At 41.6% G+C, this 24019-nt stretch overlaps 1 protein-coding gene across 1 annotated transcript in view; it reads left to right on the forward strand.

Moving 5' to 3' along the window:
* B3GLCT (beta 3-glucosyltransferase) overlaps positions 1-24019 on the forward strand; it is a 267570-nt gene that overhangs the window by 206450 nt on the left and 37101 nt on the right. The window contains exon 8 of the mRNA XM_069969884.1: positions 9233-9296. Within this exon, the coding sequence (XP_069825985.1) occupies positions 9233-9296 (64 nt within the window). The remainder of the gene's footprint in view (positions 1-9232; positions 9297-24019) is intronic.

The raw sequence follows: 24019 nt of genomic DNA on the forward strand, positions 1-24019 counted from the left end.
AGGGGGAGGCTGGTGTAACAGGACCTAGAGCAGCCCTCCTGCTGATGACTCATCCTCACAAGGAGCTGCCTGGTGACGGTGACGACAGTAATCAGGTCTGTGTGAGTCAGGACACTTCCTGGTGGGGGGTGGAGGGGGGAAAAGACAGGGAAGGGAGGCAGATAGGTGATTGAAGCATATTACAGAGTTATATAACTTTGTAATGTGCTTCAATTACTGGGAAAAAGTTTTTCATGGCACTTGTCCTTTAAGATCAACTGTTTTCATGTCGGAACCTTTTTGGCCGTTGACCAGTGTTATCGTTTAAATTCGAATAATATAACGATTTTTCGCACGATAATCGTCCCGTGTAATAGGGCCCTAAGTCTAGACATGAGTACTGCCGGCAAACAGCCCAACTCTGGTCCTATGCCCTGAAGTGGGGAGAAAGAGAAAAAACTGTGCATCATAGAGAGAACTCTCAGGGGCTTAATAACAGAAGAGTGCTAAAATCACATTGTCATGGCTATTGTGACAAAGTCATGCAGTTATTTTAATTTCTTTTTAAAGTACGGGAACATTTGGCAGTCAGGAATCAAGTTCCTATTTGGAAGACCTCTAGCCCGAACACATTACCTTTCTGTGCTGATTAGTTTATTTTATTATTATATGTCTTCACAGCTTTGTTTTTCTAACGCAGAGCCCTGAATCCTCCGTATAGAGAGAGATTTTATAGACTTGTCGCCTGCAGACACCACACCAGGGAGTTACATGGCTTTTTGCAAACTGTGTTATAATTTAGCTCAATGTGTAACCAGTGCGCAGTAAGGCTCTAAACATTCACCACTTTGTTTGCTATCGGCAAATGTTCCACTTTTTTTGTTTGCACCACTGCAGGCACAATATGTTTAGTGGATTACTTTAATTTTTGTATTGACAAACTAACAACGCGACTTCTCTTTTATTCTGTAGAAAAGAAGGTTTTTCTGCACTTGGAAGTGCTTTATCATTCATTCATTCTTGTCTGATGGGTTGCGGGTCAGGGGTTTCATCAGCCGCAACCAAAAATACTTTCCTTGTTGTGATTGATGTAGTGACAGTCTTTCAGCAATAATTGGGCAGAACACAGGTTGAATAGGAATTGTCAGTCTTTAAAATGGCTACCTGCAGATACCAGAATTGTGTGTTTCTTCTACCTGAAAGAATGAATATTGCTTAATTATGCGTCCAGGACAAAGCTTCACTTTCCATCTAGCTTATGTAGACAATAGAAATTTTTCTCCTCTAGCTGTAACAATGACAGATCTGCTTTGTCGTGGCAGAAAAAGAATAATTGTGAATTTGGATGAAACTCTGCACCAGCAGAATTCACGTTTACGTCTTTGCCATGTACTTATTCCATCTTCCCTTTCATCAGCACAGAGCATGTTAACTTGAGAGATGACTGGTGTAGAAAGTCTCTTGGTATATCTCTTATTAAGGTATGCACAGCTAATAAAGAGGGCTGCCCGTGATCAAAGCTCCCTTTTAAAGCTCCAGAGACCTGCGAGCAATCATCGATTTCTACTGCTACTCTGCAAATGCTTTGAAAATGATAATTGGCGCTGCCGTTTCCTTTGCGGTAAGACCTCAATCATATCCGTACATTAAAAAATAAGCTATGTATTGACATGAAATCTGGTAGTTTGGTCTGTATTTAGCCGAGTGTTTAACAGGAGTCTAGTTTACCTGGCCTTTCAGTGCTTTACGTGGTCAGCCATTCATTTGAGTGGCCACTATGTAATGCTTTATTCCTCTGCAGCTACCGACAGTATAGAAGTATGAACATAGGATAGATTAGCATTGATATAATATCCAGGACATGTTTTTTATGAATAGTTTTTAAACATATATCTTTACTGTAATGAATATTGCATCAGACACAAAAATTAAAATAAAAAAAAAAATCACTTCCAATTAAAAGGGATTTTTCATCTGGGCTTGTTTCGCATGTTAAGCGGCTCCAAAGAGAATCAATAAAGCAGTGTCTGTGTATGTGCGCTGAGTTCTCCGTTCACTGCGGGACGTTTCTGTACCCGTTATCCAGAATCGGTAGGGGTCCAGGTGGTCGGACACCTAGCGATCAGCTTATTTTCTCTTATCCTATCGATAGCGGATAACAAGTTCCAATGAGAAGAACCCTTTAAATTTGTTGGATATCAACATGACCAAGACTTTCACCAAAAAAATAAGCCACTTGTCCATGCCAGATGCTTATTCCCCTTATTTGTATCGGAATAACTATTTATGCCAGTGTATGACTGGCTCGAGAAAGCTGTCAACTGATAACTGTCATTTTTATTTCTACTTTTTTTGTTTGTTGATTTTTTTCCCCTGTAGGTAGGACTACCCTGGAGATAGTCTGCCCCCCAGTAGGAAGGACCCCCTGAAGGGGGTGTTTCCCAGCCCAGCAAAAACCCAGGAGAGTCTAGCCAATGTCATCTTAGTGTCCGTCAGTCCATCAGAGTAAGTTGATACAAGCAAGGAGGTTTTACAACAATTACTGATAAATTTCAGAACAGATATACAGTTATGACTATTTTTTCCATGCCAGTCTGTAGATAAGGGACTTCCTATCATAGGAGTCTCCAGGGTCACTTCTGTTAGTTTCAGTCTGTACAGTTTGTCGTGGTTATCTAACTTTGCCAGCAAGTCTCCCATGTGAACTCAATATCAACCCCTTCCGTGACAGACTGAAGCAATCAAACTTTCTCTTGGGCCACCAGAGACCATTATTGTGTGGTTTTTGGGAACGTTCATAAAAGGCAGGAATGAATTTAGAAAAATTACACAACTGATTAGAAAATCACCGCCCATTGCTATATATGAAATGTTATTCAGGAAAGAATGCTCATAGGACTAATGTGACCTTTTAGGCATGGAAAACAACAGACAGCAATAAATCGTTGCAAGCTTTGACTGTGCCATGTGTCATTAGTACATGCTTTGGTTATGTCCCTTGGCGAATGCCTGTAATACATTAGTTTAATTTTGACAATAATAAAGGTAACAAAATGTCAGCGCACAACAACTATAACATTTATACAAAGGAAAAAAGTTCTGAAGAGAATTCTAACATAATTTAGTAATCAGGAACGTTGGAAACTGAGCGTTTTATTGTTTGTTAAACCAGTAAATGTGTGTGGAACAAAACCAGGTGTCTTGTGGACAGATTCAGTGCAGAAGGCTCTAGGCCAGGGATGGGGAACCATTGGCACTCAATCTGCTGTAAAACTACAATTCTCATTACGCCTAGACAGCCGAAGTCATGTGACACAGTATCGGGAGACAACGGGCAGCATGTGTACTTCTCCCGGCTTGTTCTGATTGGTTGTGGTTTGAACCCTCAGACCCTAACCGATCAAAATTTTTAATATGTGTCTCTGACATATCTAAAGTTTTTTTTTTTTCAATGAAAGTGCCCATTTAATAGTCCCTAATTTAATTGGAGCACTGTACATTTCTTAAGTGAACAAACAGAAAGATGCAATGAGATGTTTGTGGTTATTTTGCTATTGGATAGTGTGTGGTTTTGCCTGCACACGATGATCGGCATATGCACCCGCCCTCTCGGAAGGCTTACTTCTGATACATAGAATCTCTGAAAGTCAGCGCCAGGAAGCAGAAGGCTTCAGCCTCCTCCTTCTCCCCAAATAAACTATTCTGCCTAAACTAAACTGCTATAAAAACCTTGTTCTGCTGCCACTCTAGGCCTTAGTGTCAGCACAGTACAGCCTCTGTTCTGGTTTGGTCTTGTGTTCTGTGGACTTTTTGTATCCTCGCCAGTGCTGTTTCCAAGTTGTCTTTTGGTTGTGCCTTTGCTATGTGATGTTTTACAGTCCCATATGTATACCATCCAGTCATCTGTACACATTCTTGCTCTTCCCTGGTACTTGTTGTTCTACAGTCCTGATCACCTTCCAGTCCTGCTCCGTAGTCCACGTATCTGCTCTTGCACCTGTTCTCCTGTCCCCTCTGTAATCCCTTTTTCATCCAACTGACCTCTGCGGGCCGCAACCTTGGCATACTCTCCGTTAGAGTATCTGCAGTTGAGTCTTGCCAGCACCAAACCAGTAGCAGTCCATTGGATCATCTTTGTTTTCTCGCGAATTTGCTTTATAATAACATCATTTGCTTTTTTGTATTGTATGTACTTTGGTCTTTAAGAAATATGTGCAAACATTACACGTTCTATGGATTTGTTTTTCCCTTTATAGTAATAGTAACTTGTGTTTCAAATTGACATCTCATGCTCAAGTTATGTTTGGAACACATGTCTGCGCAGAACATTCTTGTAAGAGTCAGTCATGTGTTTTCCTTTTTTTTTTTTTTTAAATGGCATTTCCTAAGTATTTTGTTTTTAACAGCAATGCACTTGGTTGACCCCTGTTTGCTGGATTTTATTGACCAGACAGTAAGAATATTCATCTGATAATAGATGCAAGCTAGAAACACATTTCAGAGTTTATAAGAAGAGATGACCACAACTCGAACATGCTCGAGTCCGATCATCCGGCATTAGAATACTGGTGGCTGAAGAAGTTGGATGCAGCCTTAAGACTGCCTGAAAAACTTGGTTACAGCCATTGGCTGACTTGCCAAACTGTTTGGGTTCAGGAACATTCTCCAAACCCGAATACTTGGCTGGAAAAGTTGGATGCCACCCTAGGGAGAACTGGAAAACATGGATACAGCCATAGGCATTGCAGATTCCGAACAGTTCCGCAAGTTCATTCAACTCTGATCAGGAGTAAGAGCAACTGGTAGGGGTTGGCAGTTTGTAAGTCTCAATCTTTCACCTAAATTCTTATACTCAGTTTAATATTTAACAGACCAGCTATGTTTTGTTCTACATAAGACAATACATTTAATCTTAATAGTTTTTCTAGGGCATCACTTAACACATTTGAACCCAAGACCACTGTGTTCTAAATGAGACAAAACCGTTTTATACTTCTTTGAAACCCAAATAAAATGTGCTGCCAACATGTAAAAGGTGGATTGACAATGTAAAATGAAGCCTTAGGAAAGGCAGATGCAACATTCAATGTGAGTTCTTGCTACTGTGTTTCTCCAAAAATAGGACAGGGTCCTTTATTTTTTTTTCTCAGAAAAAGAGAGCTAGGGCTTATCTCTGTCGCACTGTGAGATGATGGGTGCCTTCCCGCACCATGACCACTTGGTGGCCCACTCACCCTAATTTACTATGCAGAGCTGAAGGTATGCTAAAGGTTAAAGGCTAAAGCTTGTATTCTTTAGGCCCCATTCCCACTGAGCAAAACTAGCGGAATGCCGTTAGCCTCCCGCTCATACTGGGAGTCTATGGGAGGCGCGCGCTCCTGCCCTGTCTGCGCTGAAGAATGAACATGTTCATTCTTCAACGCGGATAGAGCATGAGCGCGCGCCTCCCATAGACTCCCATTATGAGCGGGAGGCTAACGGCTTTCGCGGCATTCCGCTAGTTTTGCTCAGTGAGAACGGGGCCTTACTGTTCTGTGTTAGCCAGTCACTAGCTTGGGTGCCACTCCTCTAGCACTTTCCCCACCAAGTAGGTTAGTCCTGGTCACCCCTATTTAGGAAAGTTAGTTCCTGGTGGGAGGGTCTTGGCTTCTAGTCAGTAGTTGGAGTCCGAGAGAGACAGAAGTTTTATTGGAGTTTGTGAGAGAGCTACTATGCACTGCTAAACCCAATGTTGGGGTAACTGTCACCTGGGTTCAACCTTGCCTGTGCCAGGGATTCCTATACGGTCAGGACAATCCACCAGGAAGGGATTGATCCACAGTGGAGCAAATACCATAAGCTTAAGTACTCTACTGAACCTTGCTTAGCCTGCTCGGGTAATCTTGAGAGGTAAGCTTCGCCCTGTTATTCACACCTGGGACTCATACTACCAAACCTAACACTTGCTGTACTGGGCTGGCAGAAGGCAGTGAGTATGAGAGTCTTCTTTACTTACACAAAGTCACTAAAAGTTGTTCTCATAATAGTACTGCACTATGTAGGCATGGCTCCCAAGACAGTCCCTGAACCTCCTTAACTCAGCTACACATTCTTAACCTACTCAACACAGCTACACCTTCTTCAGTAACTCAACTCAACTATACCTTCTTAACCTACTATCTGCACTCCAAGCACCCAAAGCTAAATGTTCTCTGTTGTCCATCTAAAAAAAGGACATTGTATTGCTATGATTATTTTTTTGCCTCACTTCCCACTAAAAAATATCAAACACTATTGCTAGAAGAGTATTCAAGTTAAGTGTTATCCTTGTTTGAGTGCTGGTCTCTGTGCTTTTTACTACCTGTCACACCTACAAACCTGGTTCTACCTTTACAAATTCCGGTGCTTGTATACCTGGGTGTGGGCATCACCATTCATGGTCACCATGACAAGTTGATTCCACCACACCTAGCCCACTGCTAACAACACCTAGCAATCCCCAGGTTATGGCAACAGCAGACAAAGCAGAAGACTGTGTAGATACCGGGAACCACCAGAGGATCACTAATCTAGCGCTAGGTGCACATTCTGTAACTTGGGCTTACTTTTGGAGTAGGGCTTATATTTCAAGCCTACCCCAAAAACCCTGAAACATGAGGGTAGGCCTTATTTTCGGGGGAGATCATAATTCTGGAGAAACACAGCAACAGTCAGGATCACAAAAACATCTTTAAAGACGTCTGTCACTTTTGACCCCTCTAAACAGCTAACTACTATATAAATGTCCACCTCAAAAAAGATATCCATGTACTTTCAATACCTGCCTGGCCAAAAGTTATCTCTCAAAGTATGCAAATCCTTGTTAGTATTTATGCTCTGGGTTTATTTAGTTTTCTACTGCAACCTTAAAAACCTTTAAAAGATGTAAAACTTTGATGTGTTTTTTATGTTTATGGAACAGCTCAGCCCATAGCATTGATGCCCTGAAGACCTTATTAGTGTATGCTTTTGTTTTAAAGTTCACAAATATACTCTGTGCACAGATTGTACTTATCAGTCCCTCATTGAGGCTTAAAGTCTAATTTTTCACATATTAGGGCCAGTTTCATAAGGAACCTATTATCCTACTAATATAGTTTTGAGGTGTGGAAAGAACAATGAGTAACCTGAGAACGATAAACCAAACATAGTTAACCCTCTTCTGCAAAGGTTTAATTATTTTTATGGAGTGGAGCTAGTAGTAGTTAATATATAAGAAAGCAAGATGACGTAGCTTCATAAAATATGTTGGGTAGATGACCTGATGTCTGGTAGAAATAGGAGACATAAGGTCATATAGTGATAAGTTTTTCTCCGAGCCTTGGATCAACATTTCCCATTTTACTATACTTTTTTATTTAGCTAAAACCTTTCAGATTTATCTCAATTCTCATGTTTTTCTCGTTTTTTTATTTTATTTATGTATTTATTTCTCCCAAAGGACTAATAGAGATTAATTATCTCTAGAACATCCAAGTGCTCTCCAGCTAATGTTCTGATGATCTGGCATTGAGGGTTCCACTGTGGGCCAGCAGTTTACACTGCCTGCACAATATCCAGATGGCTTATCTCAACTTTAGCAGAAAGGGACGTTTTAAGCACTTAGTACAGAAGGGCGTGAGAATTGAAATTTATGTTGATTTCCACTTTAGCTCTGAGATCAGGGTTAATATTCATATGGTATTATTACAAGCTGTTTTTATAGCACCTTTTTCACCCAACACCCATAACTTTTCCCTCTGTGTCAGCCAATTTTTTAAAATATAAATTCTTATGATTGGTGAGATGTTTTCTTTTATTATTCAGGGGTCACTGATTTACACGCCGAGGCTTGAACAGTAACGCTGTTTAATCCCATGGACACCATAAATCTTTTAAATATATTTATTGGTATCTGGCTTCTTACAGGCATATCGTCTTAATGTCTCAGTTGACATATTTTGTGGTTTTACTAATAAATTCTAAACTTTTTTGAATAAAGAAGGTCATTTGGCCTTATTTATTTTCCAGTGAGTGGTAGTAGCGGGCAACAGGGCCCCTCTGCTGCCACCAATGGCTTTGTCGAAAACTGCATTTCGACATACGAGCCGACAAGCAGGACGATGTATCAAATTGACTAATTTACATATCCGATTCAGCCAAAGTACTCAAAAAATGCACCAGTGAGAGAAATAAAGACTGGCATTGGAATCAATAGCTCTATCAGTACAGGTACAAGTTATATTTCATATTTTAAAGAAGAACACAACCATATATGAAACAGTAGAAATTGTTTATAATAAAAAGAGATGTTGAGCATGGGGGTTCTTCTCAAACAAGTGGTGGTATGGAGAATGTTTGCGATATACTATATATATATATATATATATATATATATATATATATATATATATTTTTATAGTGGTCTCTCAAATTACAATATTAATGTGTTCCAGGACAATCATTGTATGTTGATCACACAGGCTCCCAGAAAAATAAAATGGGGCCGCCCTCACCTGGTGCCCAAAGGAGCAGCTCATCCTGGCCCAGATGCAAAGCAGTATCACAATGTAGTGTCGGGAGGTGCTACTAGACAGTGCATGCACTTCACTAATACTAGGGTTTTACCAGTAAAACAGTCATTTTCATTGGACGATCATTTAGCTATTCACATGTGGTGAGTATCTGTCTGTAGCAATGTATGTTGTATGTTCTCAAGTTATGATGGTCCAAAAGGGAACATTGTATGTTAAAAAATATTGTATCCTGAGGCCATTGTAAGTTGAGGGACCACTAGATGTAGATATATACTGTGTGTGTGTGTATATATATATATATATATATATGTGTGTGTGTATGTATATGAAATTAGGATATATTTATTAAATTAAACCTAATATGCTCAATTACCGCATGATGTTATAATGTTCCATAAGTTATACAAAGACTTTTTGTACATTCTGTTATTTAGAATGTTTATTTTCCACTTCTGCGAATGCAATACTTTTCTATTTTACTTTTGTACTTTGCAATTATATAATTTTATTTGATTAACTGTAATTTTGTTTTAATGCTGTTGGCAATTATGTTGCTATTGTAACCAGAACAAAGAGTGTATGGACCCCATCTAATAAAGCCAATATAGATTACTTTAGTTTCTGTGACATTTCCCAAACTATAATTTTGTGGAGTTTGTTTGTATGCCATTTGTAGGATTTGTTAATAATGTTTCATTTTGGATTTTTTTCTCTTTTAGGCTCGCCGAGATTCTCCTTAAGGATCCACCTAGTTCTGATTTTACCATAGACTTGAAGCACGAGGTAAGGCCATTTTTTCTTTTTAACCCTTAGACGACCCAGGGCGTATAGTTACGCCATGGAAGTCTGTCCCCAGACGACCTAGGGCGTAACTGTACGCCCTGGGTGTTTCTCCCGCTATGAAGCGCGCTCCGGAGCGGAGCGCGCTTCATAGCAGGTGGGGGCCGGCTGCAATCAGCAGCCGGGACCTCACCGGCAATGACACGCTGCAGCGATCGCGCTGCCGCGTGTCATTAACTCCTTAAACGCCGCGATCGCGGCGCGACCGCGGCGTTTAAGTGTAAGTGACAGGGGGAGTCCCCTGTCACCTACCGATCGGGACCCCCGCAGTGTGACTGCGGGGGTCCCGATCGGTAAAACGGGCCGCCGGAGCTCTCTCACCTGCCTCCGTGCGGTCCGATCGGCGATCTGGTCACTGAGCCTGCACAGGCAGGCTCAATGAGCAGATCGCCGATAACACTGATCAATGCTATGCCTATGGCATAGCATTCATCAGTGTAGAAATCAAACTAATGTATGTACAAGTCCCCCAAAGGGACTTCAAATGTGTGAAAAAAAAAAAAGTTAAAAACACTAACACACTACCCCAAAACCCCTCCCCCAATAAAAGTTGAAATCACCCCCCTTTCCCATTATATAAATAAAACATATAAAAATAAATAAATAGATAAACATATAATATACCGTAGCGTGCGTAATTGTCCGATCTATTAAAGTATAACAAGCGTCATTGCGAACGGTAAACGGCGTACACGAAAAGAGGGAAAAAAGTGCGCGGATTACCGATTTTATGTTACATTATATATATAAAAAAATTAATAAAAAGTGATCAAAACGTCCGATCTTCACAAATATGGTATTAATAAAAACTAGAGATCATGGCGGAAAAAATGACACCCCATACAGCCCCGTAGGTGAAAAAATAAAACCGTTATAAGCGTCACAATAGTCCCATTTTATTTATAATTAATTGCCAAAAAAAAGGATTTCATTTAAAAAAAATATATAACATTAGAGAATCTGCGTAAACCTGCATATGGTTGTGTTCGGACTGACCTATAGAGTAATGGTATCATGTCGCTTTTACCATATAGTACATTACGTAGACACAGGAACCCCCCAAACGTTACCATATTGCATTCTTTTTTGCGATTTCACCAATTTATATCTTCATAAATAATATATTTGGAATTCCATCATACATGTTATGGTAAAATGAATGACGCCATTACAAAGTACAACTATTCCTGTAAAAAACAAGCACTTACATGGCTTGTAGATAGAAAACTGAGAGTGCTAGAGCTCTTAGAAGGGGAGGAGGGAAAAACGGAAACACTAAGATCAAAATTTGCGCGGTCCACTGGGTCATTTTGGGCCTGGTCCTCAAAGGGTTAAAGGTAATGTGTCATCAGAAAATTACTTATTGTTTAAGGCCGGGTTCACACTACGTGAGTCACCGGCAGTTCTGTTACCCGGGCGTGTCACAGAACAGCCGGTGTCAGTGAAGTTCATCCCGGCCGCTACTGCAGTACCGACCCGATGAACTTTGATTGTGCCCTATTTACCATAGCACACAGTGGAGAGTGTGGCCGGAGCCGCACTCTCCATTGTGTGAGCTGTCAGGGTTGTGCGCCCGCTATGCAATGAATAGCGGCCACACAAAACTGACATGATAGTTTTTCCTGCATCCGCTAGGGATCCCAGCAGGAGTGTATACACTCCGGCCGGGATACAGTCTGACTGCAGTGCAAATCAGCAACAATGTCTGTGATTAATAGAAAAGTTACGTTGTGTTAACATAGCCTAAATAGATTTTTATTATGTTAAACATATGGTTTTTTTTTAAATTTGTGACACGGTTTCTGTTTTCATTTTTTAATCTATATTATAAAAAAAATCCAGAAATCTTCCAATTTTCATTCTCACCACTGGGGCTAAAACTAAGCTGAGGCTTCCTGTTGTGTCTGAAGGGATAAGAGGAGGCTGCTGTAAAGTGATCTGTACTGCATTGCAGCAACATGTGACACCAGTAGATAGCATTAATAATTAATAGAAGACAATAGCAGCTCCCTGTAGAATAACCTTTTTCAAAGGTCACAGAGGAAGGTCAATGATGTTTTACTTTCATCTCAAGGGGACAGAGTCTGTCTATTGTTGTCTATGTCAATAGTCTGGCTGTAAAGCATGTCACTAAATGCTGTTAAAAACAGCCCCCATAACAATGTACACATAGTGAAATAAGTAAAAATTAAAGTCTGAAAATAGAAACAGATTAGAATAAAAGAACAAGTTTTAGTATCTGATTCTTATCAGTAAAAGAAAATGTAGGTGACACATTCCCTTTAATAATAAAACCTGTTATGTAACCTAATATATTTGTGACTTTTATCGTTCTCCAAAATTTTGAGTGAAAGCACTGCTCTCTTTTCTAAAGCTATCACTGTAATATTACTTCTTTATTACAGGCTTCTTATTGCTGGTAGCTCTCCAAAGCTATCTGAAACAGCAATATGCTGGTAAAATTATACGCCTCTGACCTGATATTCACATTTTGTCTACTAATATACTGTGTCCGTCAGATTCATAAATGTGTTCTTTCTATGGTGATAAGCTGAGTAAAAGTTCTCAGCAGTCATTTAAAGGGATTAAGCACAGCATGAAAACTGCTGGTAAAGAGTCATAAAGGTGGGGATTCTTTACCGTTACCATGTGCTTTCTGGTTTGATTGACATCCCACATCTCCACATGTGTCATAACAAGCCAGCTCTAGCAGCAGAACAATATTGGACAGGTTCTCTTTAACAACTAGACTTACAGTATAGGAGCTTTTTATTTTTTTTTTGTTTTTTTTTAAACAATGGAATGGGAGACACAATGAAGTTGTCAGGATCGAAATGTGTAAAGTTCCACCTTCCCTTCACATTTTCCTTGTCAGTGAGATAAGCGTTGGTCTGCATGTGTGATCATTAAAAGAAGTATTGTTAAGCATTAGAAAAGTAAAATCTTTGTCTTCTAAATTTATTGAAGTCGGTTAATTGTGTTTCATCCACTAAAATAACTCAAGAGCTTTTTCCTATATTTGATATTGGTTTTGTAGCTCTGGCACATTTTCCTGCGGTGCCCTTAAAGTTGACGGGCAATGAAAGTATTTGTTCCAATATAACAGCTTGTATTAAATGGCACGATGAAGAGATTGTAAAAATGTCAACAGTACGGCGTACGTAATAGGACATACTCAAATGTCAAACACCATATTAATGTAAGTTTCAGACAGATTACTCACCCTGACACCTGACTCTGATATTAAATATATATATATATATATAGTCAGAGATGATAGACATCATATGATTTTTCAGTCTGAAACCTAACTAGATAGCAAATAGAATGGCTCAGATTTACTAAATCTGGCTTTACCAATTTTATTATGCATTGGTGCAGCCAAAGGATCGGTGCAGTCCGGCAACTGAAAAAGATGCAAAGTTTCCCAACAAAAACTAATTAGAGACAAGGAGCATCCTAGTTATTGGTAAACAGACATTTTAAAGGAGATATGATCAAATTAGCAAATGTACCATCAGGCACATTTGCTTTAAAGTGACTGTACCCACAATCTGCCCACCCCAAACCACTTGTACCTTCAGATAGCTGCTTTTAATCCAAGATCTGTCCTGGGGTCCGTTCGGCAGGTGATGCAGTTATTAGCCTAAAAAACAACTTTTAAACTTGCAGCCCCGTGTCAAACGGCCGTGGCCTAGTGTGTGTGTGCATTAAGCTGGCACAACCTCTCTGTCCCTCCTCCCCACCCTCCTCATCATTAGGAATGCCAATGGCAGGTATTTTTCTATTCATCACCTGTGTGAGCACGGCACATGGGCTGGATCGTTAAAGCACCTCTGCAGTGTTCACTGCAGAGGAATAGGAAAAATCCTGTCTGGGGCATTCCTAATGATGAAGAGGGTGGGGAGGAGGGACGGAGGGGTGGTGCAAGCCTAGGGCACAGATACTCTAGGCCACAGCATTTTGACACAGGGCTGCAAGTTTAAAAACTGTTTTTTAGGACAATAACTGCATCACCTGCCAAACGGATCCCAGGACAGATCTTGGATTAAAAGCTGCTATCCGAAGGTACAAGTGGTTTAATGGGGGGGCGGATGACAGATTGTGTGTACAGAGTCGCTTTAAGTGTTACATATGAATAAAACGGCGCCATGATCCATTTGTTGAACTGCGGCCTTGTTCCTGTACACGGCCCTGGTCTATTACCAAGCACTGGTTCGGGTTGAAGCCTCGAAGGCGGGCCTGTCTGCCCCCTGTGAGAGGAAACCCCCACTCCTCTATGACACCGCTCCATTGATTCTAATCGAGCCGGACCAGTGCTTGGTAATAGACCGGGGCCGTGTACAGGAACCAGGCCGCGGTTCAAAATAGGACCTCGGCTCCTGCTTTCCTGAGCTGGCGTTGTTTTATTCATACGTAACACTTAAAGCAAATGTAGCTAAGACCACCAAAGCCACCATATTAAGTGACCCTTCATCAGTGTGAAGTAGTTAAGTAAACTTAAGTGCTTAATATACGAGTAGAGGCAGCTGTGATCGGACGTATCTTTTATACTGCTTAGTGAAGAAAGAAACAGAGAGGACTGGAAATGTTTGTCATGGGGCACTTATGTTTTCCTTATTAAACACCATAAAGCCTCCACACATCTTGACCTGTAACTTGCAATTTCTGTGTGTCAGATTTTGTTTTGAAGACGACTTAACTTCCCTGCTCTCTGCTCGGCTTTCTCACATTTTCTACAAACAGCTTCTGCACTATAAATTAGCATAAAATTACAGTGAACAATCTGAGAAAAGTAGCTGCGTGTACTGAAGAGGACACAAGATGTTATATCTGCCATGGAATAGGCTGCCCCCTCTGTGCTGCCCATGCCTGTGATAATCCCTCTCAGAGATGCGGAACAGTATATTATTACATCACACATCTGAATGGTTAGGATTAGTACATAGGTAAACTTCCGAAAATCCTTTTCTGTACAATTATAACAATTTACACATTTATAGTTTCTGGTGTTTATAGTGTCAACCGCTGCCATATAATTCCAGTAATACTGATATCCCTGAGCTCCAATATTTTGTTATTGCCTTACTGCATAGTTTCATCCTTCATGAAATTGTTATGCAGAATATTCTATTCTCGTGCTGTTTTACATGTTTCTCAAATGTCTCTAGTACATAACTACAATGCCAATGGGAGACTCAAGCATTTACCAGGTGCCCCATGCACAGCAGATCAAGACGGTGCCTGGTTAATCTATTTACAGACTGTGTACCCTACATGGCGGATGGTGACGGTTGATAAAGGGACTGATAAAGGGTCTGTAGGTATTTGGTCCCTTTGGTCCGTTCCTAGCCTGGTACCTTTGTTTCCTGTACAGGCCGCTTACTCTGCATTATATATAGTATACAGCTCACCGGTCCTTCACACACTACAGGAGTAACATAAAACCCTCGCAGATATATATAAAAGTACTTTACTAATAACATAAAGATGACAAGGACACTCTACATTATCTACAAATACAATACATTACATAGGGAACACAACTACATACAGCTTCCTCCTTTCCTGCCCCCTGGATTTCAAGCTCCATTTGACCAATACTGCATATGTATACACAGTATAACATATATCCAGACCCCCACCGTATCCTGAATCTATACTTACTATCAAAGCCATGTCCAGCAGCTGACCAATATTACGTGTACATATAGAAACTAATCCATAAACACCATATATATCTATACCAACATACCCTTATACCTAGAATATCTATATGTACACATATATAGTCTACTGTGATGGTATACTAGTAAGAAGAAAAAGTACTTTTATTCTGCTGCGCAAAGCTGGGAGAGGGGCAATTACTCACTGCTCTCTGCCTGTCAGCTTGCAGTGCGGTGATGATTGACAGGCAGAGAAGCCTGTTAGTGGCGTGAGTTGCACAGTACCTCTTTACTATGATTCTGGGAGCCATATCAGCACAGTCGTACTGATTGTTTCCCTTAAAATTTGCATAATAAGGCACTGTTCACACAATGTTTTTTGAGGCGAAAATATAGCCATATTTTGATAAAAATGGATGTAAGTAATGCATTATTTGCAGCTGTAACTCTCAAAATATGGACGTATTTTTGCCTCAAAATGACAGGCGTCCACATATACGGCCATGAAAAAAGTTGTGTGAACATAGCCGTAATGTGAAGAAAAGTCCGGTGTGCCAGTTAGAGAATACATTTCCTACATGTTTAAGAAATGGAGCACCTGGAGCAATAAGTGGCGGGCTCCCAAATGCCACTAAAAAAAGCAGTGATGGCGGATCGAGAAATAGCACACCATATTAGCAACAAAAAGCATACAGAGTCATCCTTTCTTAATTTCTCTAGACCCAACATATCCAAAACTTATGGCTTGAGATGCCGGATCTGACAGATGCCCTAATGAATGCCGTCTATCATCCATTGCCTATTCTAAGCCAAAGTTTAAAGCGAATGTACCATCAGGTACATTTGCTTTAAGTATTACTCATGTATAGAACAGTTCGGCAGTCCTTTTTTTGAACCATGGCCCGTTTCCCGTGTATGGCACTGTTTTATTCACGGGTACCGGCCCAGCCCTCTATGATGCGGCTTCATTGATTCTAATGGAGCCGCGTCATAGAGAGGAGGGCTCTGTACGGCGCTGTACACAGAAACTGGGAATGATGGTACATTCGCTTTAAAGGGGTACTTTAACCCTTTATGAGCACCATGTAGATGTCATTTAAGTTGTCTGTCTTCTGACAGGGTCCCTTGAAGGGAAATTGTAAAGTTCTGCTCATATTTCTTACATTTTCTGAAACTTTTGGGTCACTTAAATTGTATTCTTTTCTGTTTGTTTAAAATACCAATCATTGTGACAAATCCATCCTAAGTAGGTTTTATACCTATAAGAAATTACTCCATCCGCTCTTTCACCTGCGATAGCTATCGACTTCAATTAATATTTAAAATGCATTACTTTTATATTGATTTTTGTTCCTTGAATTTTTGAACCATTTAAATGCCAGAAACCCTAGGGGCCATACAAAATGGGTTAGTTGTGTTATAGCAAAATGAGAGTCCTGTAAAACCTTGAATGGTTCTATTGTCAGCAAACCAATTAACAGAATGTTATGTTTTCCACGTTAAGATAAAATGAATCTAAGTTCTGCTCTGGTTATTAAATCAATTTTCGAATATGTAACACTTTTTTGCAATTGCTGTTTCTTTTACAGATCACCGGTTGCCGGTTTACAATAAATTTCCATTAATTTTATTAATTTATTTTAAGACTATAGACATCTTTGTGCTGATTTTTTTAGAAGTCTTTATTAGAAATTTCCCACTATTTAGCTGCTACTCTAAGGAAGAGAATTGAGTCCCAGACTTTTTGCTCTCTCAGTGTTTGAGATAGCAGCAGGGGGTAGGGTTACAGACCAGCTCAGGTAGTGGTGGGTGGTGGGGGGCCATGAAGAAAAAACTCAGGCTGAAAAAAGAAAGAAAGAAAGGAAAGCTGTAAAGCTGAAAGCTGTAAAAAGGTAGTCTGCAGAAAAAATAGAGCTCATACAGAACATTGTAGACACCATAGAAGCAACATTTGAGTAAAGAGCTATGGAGAAAATGTTTTTGCACGATAAGTACTCAGCAAGAAATATATTTTAATAGAAAATAACCTACGTATTAATATTTTCTTATTCAGCTGCTATTTTACATAACTGTTTGACCTATATTGTAGTTAAAGGGCTTATCCTTTTATAGAAAAACATGGCCGCTTTCTTCCAGAGACACCATGGGGGAGATTTATCAAAGGGTGTAAAATTTAGACTGGTGCAAACTGCCCAAAGCAACCAATCACAGCTCAGCTTCCAGCTCTGGTCAAAGGAAAGAGGAGCTGTGATTAGTTGCTGTGGGCAGTTTGCACCAGTCTAAATTTTACACCCTTTGATAAATCTCCCCCCATGACTTTTGTTTCCAGTTCAGATGTGTTTTGCAATTAAGCTCCATTCACTTATATGAAACTGAGTTGAAAAACTTGCACCCAAACTGGAGACAAGAGTGGTGCTATCTCTGAAAGAAAGTAGCCATGTGTGACAGCAATGAGGTATGCTATGTATCTTTCTGTTTTCTTCTGTATTGTTTCTCTGTTGCTAAAGGGTTACGTGAGAAACTTCAGTGTGCTGGCTGGTTAATGACCCCCTGCTAGGCTCACATCCTGTCTTAAGGATGAGCCAAACTAGTGGAGTATTATGGGATTGATAGTCTCTATATTGCCTTTGTCCTCAAGAACTCAGTTAGGGTTTATTACCTACCGACTCCGGTCACCAAAGGGATTGGCTGGAGGGCAGTAGGAGAACCCAAGTAACTTGAGGTGATTGGGGAAGGTAATACAGGGGGTGGTCTGCCCAGCACAAGTATTAAAAACCCAGTGAGTATTGGGAGGGGAGAGTCTGTGTGTGGAGCCCATACCATCATTTCACAGCTCCCTGGATTATGGACTATACCAACAACTGAAAGCCAAGCTCCACTGGCAGGAACACCTACATCACATCTTTTAGGGACGTGAGTTAGTCTTTTTATGTATCCCCTTTTATTTACCTTTTTTTGTATTGTCCTTTTGTAACTTCTATGCACTGTTGCTCTGTCATATTAAATCTATTTGTTTAATAGCTGCTGTGTTGTCCTGTTGATGAAACCTGGTAATATTTAGTATTACAGTCTACTGTGAGGACAAGGGGGCACTGCCTCCGCCTGGAGAAAAAAAGGTTCAATCTCCGGAGGCGACAAGCCCTCTCTACCATGAGAACTGTGAATCTGTGGAACAGTCTACCACAGGATCTGGTCACAGCAAAAACAGTAGAGGGCTTCAAAACCGGCCTAGACAAGTTCTTAGAGCAAAACAATATAAATACATATGTATAGAACTTATCATCCCTCCCTCTTCCCTGTATCCATCCCCTCCTTGGTTGAACTTGATGGACATGTGTCTTTTTTCAACCGTATTAACTATGTAACTATGTAACAGTATATTGGCTCAGCTGCAGGATACCTGAGTGGGGTACATCCTATAGTCTTGAGCAGTGGGTGGGCATACTTCTAGCTTAGGCAGGAGTCCCGGGCAGATAAGGGTGGGGTCCCAGAGATTACACTACTGTGGCAGGCTTTAGACAGCCTGGGTAGTCTAGGGACATCCCTCTGCAGAGACCCACAGGGAAACAAGTATAGGCTGAGTCAAGGATTGATTAAGGAAGTACGGGGTCTGGAGTAGTGTGCCGTGACAACCGTTGTACTTTTTCTTGACACAATGTTTTTCTAATACTTGATAACCTCTTTAATTTTTTAATTTCTTCATATTTGGTGCTCCATCAAATTATGATATAAGTTTGTGCCAGGGCAGCAATCATTAAAACTTTCTAACATGGGAACTTGAGGCATACATTTATGGGATAACTACTATTGTTTCCAAAGCCCCAACATTTTAAAGGAAAAATTTCAGCAGGTCTGTGATACATGTGGCTAAGTTGACGCCACACAAACGCATCTGAAATCAATGTCATGACATGCACCTTTAAAAAAAACAAGTCAGCAAACAGTATTACCTCAGAACCTTCCCCTTTACTGGCACACTGCACATGCGGGCTTGTTCATCTGATAATTGGGAGGGTTCAGTCCGCTCACCTGGGCTGTCTCCGATGGTGCTCTGCTTGGCGTCCAATAAGAAAAAGCATATATTCAAATGAAATTAAAAGAAATGCCGCGGCACTCATCCAATATTGCATAAATCTTCTTTTATTCTTGCTTACAAGTGGCCTAGAGGAATCACCAGATTCGGCGTGAAACGATCGTAGCCTAATGTCTTTGTTTGCACTCACAAGCATGAGTGCTGCAGCATTTCTTTTAATATATATTAAAATATATTTAAAACAAGCTACTTTCTTCTTTCATGCGAGGTCCTTATGTTGTCCAGGTCTTTTTTTTTTTTTAAATACAAAAAAACTGAAACAAAAGATGATTGTGGTGATCCCACTTTTGGGACCCCCACTGATCACCTCAGTTTATGTGGCACCTGCAAAACTTCAACTCCCATAATTCCCAGACAGCTCAAGGCAAGAAGGCAAGTTCTAGTTTTGGATTGGCCTGAGAGCCACACTTTACAGCAGTGTTACCCAGCCTGTGGCTGTCCAGCTGTTGCAAAATTAAAACACTCATCATTAGCAAATAGTGAAGGCATAAAGGAAGGTGTACTGTAGTTTTGCAACAGATGGTGGATCAGCCACTCCTTGACCACAGTGATGTCCAACTTTTATTGGAGTCTAGCTGTGTCTAAGAGGCGGGGCCTAAAGCACTCGCGCCCTAGGCCAGCACCGCCTATGTGGTTTTGCTCTCCGCTTGCCCTGCATTCCTGTTCCGCCCCCGGCACTGTGTAAGCTGTCACTGCGCATGCGCCACTGTTCTCCCCCAGGGCACATCTGCAGTAACGTTTCCAGTCCCATGCTGCTTCTTTGGTGTGTCCTCTTCGCGCCACCCCCGCCCCACAGCAGTGACTGCCCCGCCTCTCTCACCGCCTGTTGCTGCCCCCCGCATACCATAGTGAGGCCCTCTGGCTGGATCTGCATCCCCTCTCCTTTACACATATGCCGTTGTGACCCGATCCAGCCTAGTGCATCACTGCGCCTGCGCTGGATCGTGTCGCAAGGGTGTATGTGTAAAGGAGAAAGGATGTAGATCCAGCCAGAGAGCGTCACTATAGGAGGTGGAAGGGTGGCAATAGTCAGAGGAGAGGCGGTGCAGGGCCAGGTGCGTCACTGCTATGGGGCGGCACGGGGAGGACACACCACAGAGGAAACGTGGGACTGTCAAAGTCACTGCAGATGCGCCCTGGGGGAGAACAGGAGAACGCGCAGTGACAGCTTACACTGTTCCGTCGGCCTGGGGTGGAACAGGAATGCAGAGGCCCTGCCTCTTAGACACAGCTAGACCCCAATAAAAGTTGTTGTATTTTTGGCCTCACCAAAGCAGCACCAGCGTTTTTGAAAAGACCACCAGAAAGGACTTCACTGCAGCTACACAAAGGTTTAAATAGTTTGGTGGGGCTGTACAGTGGGTACAGTGTCGCTGTAAGCTGAACCCTAGAGAGTTTGTCTCTATACTAGCAATGGACTCTCTCGGATTATACAGATCTACACAACTGGGCATACAGGATCCAACTAATCTTTGTGTAAAACACCCACAGGCAGTGGCGGAACTACCGCCGTAGCAACGGTAGCGGTTGCTACGGGGCCCGCCGCATCAAGGGGCCCGGCCCGGCCAGCTAGTCCTTGTGTCCTGAGTGTGTGTGAGTTCAGTTTCTCCCCGGTTAGGCCACCTGGGGAGAAACTGTCTGGACTGTATTTGAACGGGCCTGCACCTACCCGTACGTACGGGGCCCGCCCTGGCATCTGTCCCCGCGGCCGCCTCTCACGTTGCTTAGTTCCTGGGCGGGCCGCCTCCGAAGTCACTGCTGAGCCGTCTCCTCCCCCACGTAAGTGCACGCACGCACGCAGGTCCTCTCTGCTGTGCCGTACCGTGGGGGAGGGGGGCGGAGTCACGGGCGCCATTATTGAGGAGGAGGCGGACTGACGGAGAGAAGTGGCTTGTGCGCCCCAGAGGTATCTCTGCTGCTGCAGCTGCTGAATAGCTGCCTGTCACTGGGGGCTGGGGCGGGGGGGGGGTGGTGGTGGTGGAATGATGATGATGGGGGGGGTGGGGGTTGGAATGACGATGATGATGGGGCGGGGGGGGAAATGATGATGATGATGATGGGGGGGTGGGGGAATGATGATGATGGGGGGGGTGGGGGAATGATGATGATGGGGGGTGGGGGTTGGAATGATGATGATGGGGCGGGGGGGGAATGATGATGATGATGGGGGGGTGGGGGTTGGAATGATGATGATCATAATGGGGGGCGGGGGTTGGAATGAAGATGATGGGGGGGGGGCGGGGGGGAATGATGATGATGGGGGGGGCGGGGGTTGGAATGATGATGATGATGGGGGCAGGGGGGAATGATGATGATGATGGGGTGGCAGGGGGGGAATGATGATGATGATGGGGGGGAATCATGATGATGGTGGGGCGGGGGTTGGAATGATGATGATAATGGGGGGGGGGGCGGGGGTTGGAATGATGATGATGATGGGGGGGACCCAATGTGAAAGTTTGCTATGGGGCCCTGCCATTTCTAGTTACGCCCCTGCCCACAGGAGTTGGGTGGCATACAAACCAAAAGGAGGTAGCCACCCATGTCATAGAGACATGTCAAAAGTTTTGACTGGTCTGATTCTGAGTGTTCCGACTCGTACAGATTGTCAGAATGAGATGGGAGAAGTCTGTGCGGTTCTCTTCTGACTCTGTGTCCTGGGGTAAGTCAGACTCATAATGTAAGTCTATGGAGCCCAAATCTTTGACTGACAGCGCGGGGAGCTGACTGCGCTGCAGTGTGGTCTTCTCCCCGCTCATTCTCATGATCAGTATGGGTCTGAATACTAAACCAGGACCGATGAAAACTTTTGACAAGTCTTCATGACATGTCAATAATTTGTTTTAAAAAAAAAACAGTGACACCTAATTTTTCCTTGCATATTCATAATATTTATGATTTTTATAACTAAGACAGAAGGAAAATATGAAAACAGTGCTCTATAGTACATTTTATAATGTGGCAATTACAAAGATATTAATACTTCTACAAATGTTTTTATAGTCACTATTACATGCGTCATTGTCAAGCTCCGTACATTCCAAGCTAGTTAAACAAACCCAGGCAGCTAAAAGAGTCTGGTGAAACAAAGCATAGCGGACGCAGACCCACAGTGGAGTCTATTTATGTCATGTGGAAGTCAAAGGGAAATCCATAAATCCAACACTTAAGCCTTTGATTCTGCGTTTTATTAGTGTTTGTTATTGGATGAAATATCAGTGCTGTCAAATCTCCGAAATACTTTATAAATCATCATTTACAGAGCGCCGCCGACGTCGCGAACATCACTGGTTGTTGAAGCCACAGAGTTTTCTGTGCTTGAGTGTTTTATAAAGTGAGGATGACAAAACTTTGGAAGAAGGACAGTACTTGATATGACTTGTGATCGTAGATGGCTTTACTCTGCCTTTGCTATACTGTAAGAGGGAGAATTGTACGAAAGAGATTATTGATCTCTGTGGTAACTTTACAATAGTTTCACTCACTTGGGTCTTGAATTACATCCTTACTTTACATTGGTTTATATTTCTAGTTGATGAACATATTTATCTATATTTTTATTAAGGTAGTCACTCCTTCACCTTGTGGATAGAGCTTTTTCTTAAAGGAGTACTCTGGAGAGAGAAAAGCTTTTTTCAAATCAATTGATATCAGAAAGTTCTACAGATTTGTAAATATTAGAGATGAGTGAACCTCGAGCATGCTCGAGTCGATCCGAACCCGATCGTTCGGCATTTGATTAGCGGTGGCTGCTGAAGTTGGATAAAGCCCTAAGGCTATGTGGAAATCATGGATATGGTCATTGGCTGTATCCATGTTTTCCAGACAACCTTAGAGCTTTATCCAAGTTCAGCAGCCCCTGCTAATCAAATACCGAACGTTCGGGTTCGGATCCACTCGAACCCGAACCCGGTTCGCTCATCTCTAGTAAATATTGATTTTAAGATTTGTAAATAAATTTAAAAATTTTTTTGACGTCATCTAGTATTAATTAGTATTCCCTGTTGGTGGTCATGTAGTTCTTTTCAGTCCATCAAGATGCTCTCTGCATGTAGGGACATGTGTAGGGACATGTCCAATGGGCAAAGGGAGCAGTACCAGCCAGTTGGCAAATTTATAAATTTCCTGGAAGTATACGAGTTGAATGAAGACGTTCAGAGCTCTAAAAAGAAATACTGCATCATTATTATTGTATGGGAAAATGCAAGTATTTCTATAAGTTTTGAATAATGCGTAGACATTTTATTATGTTAGTTCATCAGTATACACCAGAGTTAATATAATGTGTGTGTGTGCTCTAAATATCCAGAGTTTTAATTCTTTACCGCAAATAAAAGGAGAACCTATAGGAAAAGGCTCTGACTCCGAAAAAATAGACTTTGATGCAGTTAATTCCTTCACACTTATTTTGATCTTCTGACGTATTTCTTCATATAAGAAGGTTACAGTGCTTTGGAGCCTCAGGAGGGGATGGGTTCATGCTGTGTGTACTGGGTCACTGCAGAAACTATAATGCGGTGAACAACATAAGCTTCACGGGAATAAAAGATAAAAATAATCTTCCATTTAGTAATATTATATTCTTATTTTACTTGACTACAGTCATTTATAAATCAAGCACTTCTCCTAACAAGAATCAGTAGGGGTCTATACACCCAGACCATGACCGATCAAAAAATATTATTGTCTCTAGGATGTGTCAGAAGTTTTTAAGTTCTCATTTTAAGATTTTTTTTTTTCACTATACCATGTCCAAATTTTTTCTTCTTCTTTGAATGGGTACTCTAATAGGTTTGATATTTTTATGCCCTAATATAAAAAATAATAAGCATCTCATTACCTCTCCATGATTCCTGGTGTCATCCTGTGGCATCTCCGGATCCCCCACTGATCATAGCCACTTCTGA

Source organism: Dendropsophus ebraccatus, chromosome 5, assembly GCF_027789765.1.
Source record: "Dendropsophus ebraccatus isolate aDenEbr1 chromosome 5, aDenEbr1.pat, whole genome shotgun sequence".
In the NCBI taxonomy this organism is placed as follows: domain Eukaryota; kingdom Metazoa; phylum Chordata; class Amphibia; order Anura; family Hylidae; genus Dendropsophus; species Dendropsophus ebraccatus.